This window comes from Cryptomeria japonica, chromosome 2, assembly GCF_030272615.1.
Source record: "Cryptomeria japonica chromosome 2, Sugi_1.0, whole genome shotgun sequence".
Classification (NCBI taxonomy): Eukaryota; Viridiplantae; Streptophyta; class Pinopsida; order Cupressales; family Cupressaceae; genus Cryptomeria; species Cryptomeria japonica.
In genome coordinates this window covers 552,097,572-552,105,398 of record NC_081406.1, presented here as the reverse complement: position 1 = coordinate 552,105,398, position 7,827 = coordinate 552,097,572, and the positions used below count along the sequence as shown (strand labels likewise).

The 7,827-nt window shown below is 32.8% G+C and overlaps 1 protein-coding gene across 1 annotated transcript; it reads left to right on the top strand.

Annotated features, from left to right (window-relative positions):
- Nucleotides 1–5,139: 5,139 nt before the first annotated feature.
- LOC131038065 (uncharacterized) lies at nt 5,140–7,303 on the top strand. The gene is made up of 5 exons (XM_057970365.2): nt 5,140–5,351; nt 5,436–5,485; nt 6,481–6,541; nt 6,634–6,695; nt 6,883–7,303. The coding sequence occupies exons 1-5, from the start codon at nt 5,267–5,269 to the stop codon at nt 7,042–7,044; spliced, it is 420 nt and encodes a 139-aa protein (XP_057826348.2). The 5' UTR covers nt 5,140–5,266; the 3' UTR covers nt 7,045–7,303.
- Nucleotides 7,304–7,827: the final 524 nt, after the last annotated feature.

The window sequence follows — 7,827 nt, the reverse complement described above, 5'->3', positions numbered from 1 at the left end:
TCCCTATAAGATCTAGGTTCAACATTAGTACTTAATAAAGAAAAATAACAATAGAAATCTGGTGGCAAAAACCTATCAAATGGATTTCACTATCTTGTGGACCTTCTCAAAGGTGGAGTAAGAGGTTCTTCCTCATGTTTTTCTTCATTATTTTGAACTTCTTCTGTTACAATAGATTCTTAAAAAATTTCACTTGAACTCTCTTCTTCTTCTCCATCTTCTTGTCCATCTCTTCGTTCTTCCACATGTGCATCTTCCTACTTAGTTTCAAAATGCACTGTCTTTGACTTTTCCTTTATTTGTTCTTCACCTAAGTCAACTCTAAATTCCTTGAAAATCAGGTCTCTAGAAAAGATCATTTTATGGGTTAGAGGATTCCAAAGCTTATAACCTTTTACATTCTCACCATATCCCACAAAGATGCAATTCTAAGATTTGGATCCAATTTAGATCGCTTTTCTTGAGGCACATGAACAAAATTCTCACATGTTGGCATATTGGCATAATTGATTGAGATGATGATGTACCAGTAAAGGACTGTTGGTGATGATATATTGATGGACTGTTGGTGATGATATAAATGTGATATGATGATCAATTATTTGTGTTGTCATTGATGGAAACCATGTTTGTTTATGTTTGATATATCATCTAAGTTATCTAAGCATAACCGCTAATGGATTGTTTGCTTAGTTGACAATGAACAAGTAAGTAGGAACAGTGAAGGAGATGATTGCGATAGAGATCCATGTTGAGTTAGGTGTTGAGATTTGGGATTTGTGCTTATGACATTGTAATGAGTCTATGACATGAACCACATCATGTTTGGAGAACCAGAAGTCATCTTTGTTATTGACTATTATTTATTTAGCTAGGGTTTGAGAACCGGTAACAAGATCTTTGATCGATGAAGTTTTATGGTTTGGTGGTGATTCTTTTCATGTTCAAAAGTTGATGATGATGTGTCATAATCCGTGTGAAGAGATAAGATGTTGTTTTTGGCGCGTACAAGGAGCGGATTTCTTGGGAAGCAATGAAGTGCTTAGCATAATGTGTTAAGGGTTTAACAACTTATCAGATCGATGTGCGGTGATGAGTTATGATCATTCAATGACTGTAATTGTCTTGAAATTTATTGTAATGATTTGTATGATGATTTGTAATGATTTGTAATGATCTAGTATGATTTATGATGTAAATTCATTGTAAGTTAGGGTTATGTAACCAACCTAATTGTAAAGTCTATTATGGTCAAGTTTTAGAAGGTTTATTGTGTCGGTGATCCGAGAAGAAGAGTGTGACAAACCAGATTGAGATGTCTGCATGTGTGAAGCAGATTGAAGCTAAAATGGATCTATACTAGCAAGCAGAGAGTGAATTGATCAGATCATTTATCTATTATTTCCTAACAGTTGCAGCAGTATTAAAATCCCTTAACCGACTAGGTCCTAACAGGGCTGATCTTGTAAATCCCTTCACCGGGTGGCTCATTAATTTGGGTTTAAATCCTTTAGAAAGGTTATTCCTAAGATGGTAGATCTCCTAACAGGGCTAAGGTTAAAATCCCTTCACCGGGTGACTCCTAACATGGTCTTCTCTTAATCAAGCATTATTGTAAAGCTCCTAATCGGGCTAGGCCTTTAATAGGGTGCATTCCAAAAGAGTGTAAATATTTTGTGGGTACCAATTCCCATCGTGGTTTTTCCCATTTGGGTTTCCACATGAAAAATCCTTGTGTTCATGTTGTGGATTGATTGTTGAGTTATTCATTTGATGTCTTTACTATATTTGTTTAATGATGAACACTTAAGTTGCTACCTGTAATGTTTTGGTAAATCTGATTTAAGTGATTGTTTGATCAGCTACCGGTACTGGTTATGAACTATTTTTGGTGAAGCATTTTCAGATTGGTGAAAGATTTCAGTTTATTGTTATCATTGATTCACCCCCCCTCGTAGTGTTAACCGGATCCTCACAATAACATCACAACCAAAGACCCTTAAATGTGCAACTGAAGGCTTTTTACCCCACCACATCTCATAAGGTGCTTTATCAACAAGAGCTTTATAAGGATATCTATTAGTTAAATAACAAGCAATACCAATAACTTCTACCCAAAACCATTTATCTAGCTTAGCACTACTTAATATGCTTCTAGCTCTTTCCATTAATGTACGGTTCATTTTTTCTGCTACCTCATTTTGTTGGGGAGTGTAAGGTGTAGTATCTTGCCTAACAATTCTTGCATATTTGCAAAATTCATCAAATTCATTAGAGCAATGCTCACCCCCACTATTAGATCTCTATACTTTTATCTTATAATTTGATTGTTTTTCAACCAATGCCTTAAATTCCTGAAACTTAGTGAAATTTTCATATTTTTGAATGCATAAAATAAATCCAAGTATATATTGAGACAACATCAATGAAAGAAATATAATACCAAGATCTATTCAAAGAGTCAACTTCCACTGGACCACATACATTCTAATGAATAATCTCTAAAAGTATCTTAGCTTTATCAACTCCTTTAGGAAATGAAGATCTATTTTGTTTACCAAACACACAATGCTTGAATAGAAAACACTCTTACTAACAAAATAATGAGAAATACCCCCAACTAGATTCTTATCTAGAATAATCTTAAGACCTTTTTCACCAGTGCGACCCAATCTATGGTATCACAAGATATGTGCATTTTCAGTCCTAATTACAAAAGTTTAATTACAAAGAGTAGAAGCATGCAACTTAGACAAAGTACCTATCCAAGATCCTTTAGCAATTAACAAACTTCACTTTACCAACCTGCAACCAGACTTATCAAATGTCAAATGCATTCTTGAATCATTCAACTTGGAAACCTAAAGTAAACTTCTTGCAAGATTTAGAATATGTAAAATATTATCAATGTAAATAATTCTCCCATCACTAAAATACAACTTTACCTTTCCTTTGCCAATAATATTTACTGAGGTGTTATCACTAAGGAAAACTTCTCCTCCATCATATCTGTTATACTAAGAAAACCACTCCTTGCGAGGTTTCATATGGTAGGAAGCACCTAAATCAACAAGCCAAGCATCATTGCTAATAGAGTTAGCTAAAATAAACAAAGGATCAAAATCACCATCTTCTAAGGACTTTTCCATGGAAGTATCAGTGCTCCTTTTCTTGTTTCTACACTCCTTCACATGCCCTCTTTTACCACAATTCCAACACTTTAATTTTCTCTTTCTAGGGGTCTTAGAACGTCCTTTTGACTTGTCCTTCTTTTATCCCCTTTAGGTCTTTTCTCCTTAGGCCTTCCTTAAACATGCAAGGCATCTTGGGAGCCAGTGCATTCATGGTCTTTCTACTTAGCTCTTATGAATGAAGTATGGGAATCACTATGTTCATCTTAGGCTCTGCACCACCACTACTTATGGTAACAATTATATTTTCCTAAGAATCAGTTAAAGAGAAAAGTAGAAGAATACATTTATCTCCATCTTCAATACTAACTTCTATTGATTCAAGTTGACTTAAAATAAAATTAAAAGAATTCAAATGTTCATTAATATAATCACCATCCCTCATTTTCAAAGAATCCAAATGTCTTTTTAGATAAAGTTTGTGAGACAAACTCTTGGTTTGATATATATCACCTATTTTCCTCCATAGCTTGTATGCAGTGTCTTCTGTAGAGACTTCCAGGAGGATAGAGTCTATGAGACACAATTGTGATGAGACCTTAAATTGTCTCATATTTAACCCATTAAAATCATCTATTTCTTCTTAGTATATTGGTGTTAAAGTGATTTTGAGTAATAATTGGAAGTTCTTTAGCTTATTTAAGGTAAAATATAAAGTAGATATTTGATTTATTTTTAGTAAATAAATGTGATCCAAATTGCTTCTAATATGTCTCCATGAGTGTGCAAGATATTAAAATACAGTTGAATGAGTTATTAAATAACTCATGACAAGAAGCTTAAAAAATAGTTGTTTATCATTTTACATTTGCATCATGTGATAAAATATAACGAAGGGGTTCCCTTCGTAATATAAAGTTGTTTATCATTTTACATTTACATCCTATGATAGCACAACACTATTCTCTCATAGCTGATCTCTCTTCTGCTTGCATAGAAGTTCCTAGATCTTGTCTGGCTCCAATCTTTAGCCAAATCTTGCATGGCTTAGAAAATTCTATACCAAATCTTACAATTATAAACAACTAATTGTATTTAAAAATAAATTGAGGATATCAACACATCAGAAGGTTATGCTCTCCTACACCAACCCCCTTAATTAGGATAATTTTATTGTTGTGGAGATAATTGAATACAACACTCTTTAATCATGTAAATGTCCTAGAATGATTTGATTCATAATTACGTTCATTCTAGTCCTTAAAATTGAAATATTCCTATAATGATGTTTCTTGTAATGCCTATAATTTTTAAGGAATAATCAAGTAATTGATGAACACACATTAAATTCATTTAATTACAAAGACGTAGCAATCAATAGCACAAACTTGTACCAAGTTGCCTCATAATGACTAGGGAGATATGGAGTTGATAAATATTTAAATTTTGATTTTTTTAAATTTTGGATCAATTATGCTTGATGTGGAGTGGGATTTAGCCCACGTGCCATGAGATTGATTTAAGACATAAATATGTAAATATTGAGGTAAAAAGTGAATGTATGTGAATAGGTGTAATAAACAAGTATGTGCAGATATGGATAAGATTAAAAAAAAAAGCATTAAAAGCATATGTAAATGAAGGTGAGAAGAAATGTGTAGAATGAGCCCAACTTTACATAAGAATGCACCATTTGTCTATATGTAATTGTATCAAGTCATTCCACCAAAATGATCCAAAACTAAACAAGAATTAACATACGTATTAATATTTTCAAAAAAGAAAAATTGAACTATGTATAAATTAAGACAAAATTATTTAAAATATATAAATAATTTTTTTTTAAAAAATGATAAAAATCTTTTGATACAATTAAATATAAACAAATAACATATTTTTATGTAATTGATAAATAAACCTAACTTTATATTAAAAAGTGCTATGTTTAAAAACAAAATCCATCAAAATGGATCCAAAACTAAATAGCTACAAAGAAAAGTGTTAGCTCCTCTCTCTTGTAGCCATTCCCTCTTAAAGAGCCCCCCACGCCCTATCAATTGAGGAATATGTCAGTACTACTTTAGCTCCCATGTTACGTGTTTCCACGCCCCCAAACTGTTCATGCAAGACTTGATATGGAAAAAATCGATGTATCGTTGCAGAAAAATGACAAAGAGTGGAATGTCGAGAAAGACAGACCATTTAACGGCCCAACGGAAGGTTTGATTTCTCATGTCATCCCTCTTCATGTCAAAAAATGCGATAGAGAATTTACTTACTGGTTTTCCTTCGTCGCATTTACAGTAAAGTTTGTGCAAGATGAGGCTTCGCCTGAAACTCGCCCTCAAATTGTGGTATGTGTACTCAAATTGGAATGTTCCTTAATAATTTCAATTCTGGAGAATTGAAATGAATTTGTAGTTTATTTAAGAACTATTTCTTGGATTTCCAGATTGTAGAGGTGTCTGCTTGGTTAATTATTATGAAAGCCAGGTTTGGCACTTTTCTGGACGACATTTTGAACTGATTGTGCCTTTTAACATTTCGATTCCTCGAAATTTTCGTTAAAATGCAGCATTTGCCACTTTATCCTTTACCTGACATATTAAGCTTCTGAAATTATGCGTTTCCGCTGACGTTTCGCAATCCTTTCGCTATCGGCCAAGCGCTGTTTTAAATTCTGGATTTTACTTCAGATGAAATTTATATAATTTATTTGTGTTTGGAAACATCTAATTGTTATCATTTTCCTCATAAATCGTCAATCTCTTTCAATTTCAATTTCAATTTTCAGGAACTTAATGGAAATTCATTTTTAGATCGAATTGAGTCATATTGAAGGGTTGATCGGTGGGAATCCCTTTTACGTTCGAGGCATCTGTATTTCTGAGATATAATACACCTGTGTAAAGACATCTTTGACCTGCGCCTTCTGCAGGGTTAGATTGAACTATATTTTAAAGATTTTCTCTCCACAGAACTCACAGAGGGCAAAAATAGGGAAATTTAGAAAACTGTACATTTCTTAAACACCAAAGCTTTATGCATCCTTCTTCTTCAGCTATATTTACTTGATGAAACCAAATTATTAGCAGTTTAAAGCACACGTAGTTATGATTTCAAATAATTATTAGATTCGGTAATGTCTTCAGCGCTACTATATCATTTCTTAATTATAGCTGTCTTAATTTTTAGTTGGATGTAAATCTTACGGCTTCAATAATACTAAATGCACTATGTTTCAAACTAAAATTTTCTCAGTTCTTACCTTACAATATTCCTCCTGCTATGTAGAGAGGATTTAAACCCAAAATAACAATAATAATGATTAAATTTGGGCAAAATACAGGCCATGACACAGTCGATTAAAGCTCTCCACCTCCTGTTGTCCTTGCAATCCATGACCTCAGGTATGCCGAATTTGAAAAGTTTGAGAAACAATTTATAGAAAATATTTCTCTTTGGCATTTCATATGTTAATTCTTTTTTTACGCAAATGAAGGATGCGGCATCAAATCCAAGCCAAAAATTCCCCCTCCCGGGGAGATTGAAAAGTATTCTGAGGTACAAAGCATCCCAGCAACAGGGGAGCTAAATTTATTTATACTTCAAGAATTTTAACTTTCACTGTGTTTTATCTTCATTTGTTTTGAGATATAAATGTGAAATCTCAGAGCTTAAGATTTCTTGTCCATTTTTATTTACTTAGACGATGACAAAATATTTATTTATCCTTTGCATTGGTCACCAGAAATTCGAAAGATTGATAGGAGCAATAAGAGTACTGGAAGATGATCTGCAAGCAGAGCGCTGCAAGCTTAAACGCCTTAACACTTGTAGTCTTTACGCAGATATTGGTCGCATGTGTTTGTTCACCATAGGACTGTGGGCACTTGTGACATCAATTTCTTAAATCTGTTTAATGTGTGTTGAGAAATAATCTAGTACATTGTTAAATTTGGTTTTGTCCCTCTTTCGATATTTGTAAAAAGCCCTCGGTATCATATTTGCGGACTTGCAGCTCAAGTTGGGATTATTTTGTTTTGAATATGTCTTTAACATGGCTTTTAAAATTTTTTAAACTTAGGTACCACGTGGAGGACGAAAATGTAGTCTTATATGTGAGCCCCAACTCTTTTTGTATCATTAAGATGTATATTGATCACAGTTTATATTAGGAGATGAGGGGTATATAAAATTTGAGAAATTAATTAAAAATTAGAATTTGTATCAAAAGGAGGTGTAATGGTTATGTTGATAGTAAAATATGTTTAAGTGGTATATTGGAGGGAATGAATTGGGGTATGAATTGAAAAATGCGATAAGTGAATCTAATAGTGTTCTAGTAGTAGTATCTCATATAGATGACAAAATTTTTATGACCTTGAGATATTTACAACATTGATAAGATGTAGTAGTTTATACATTTCACTCAAGAGAAGGGAAGTGAATTGCCTCGAGATATTTACAACTTTGATTAGCTAGGTATTTCAGCTCCATTGAATACAATTACCTATCAACATATCCATTATTGTGATTAAATTATTATCATATTAAAATTCTCAAATCTAGACAAACGAAATGCCTTCTTGAAATTTTATTAACTACAATTTATATTATTTGACTCATCAAGTGAGAGATTAGTTTGTTAATTAGGGAGCGTTCATCACCACATTAAATTCACTTTCTTTTGCAA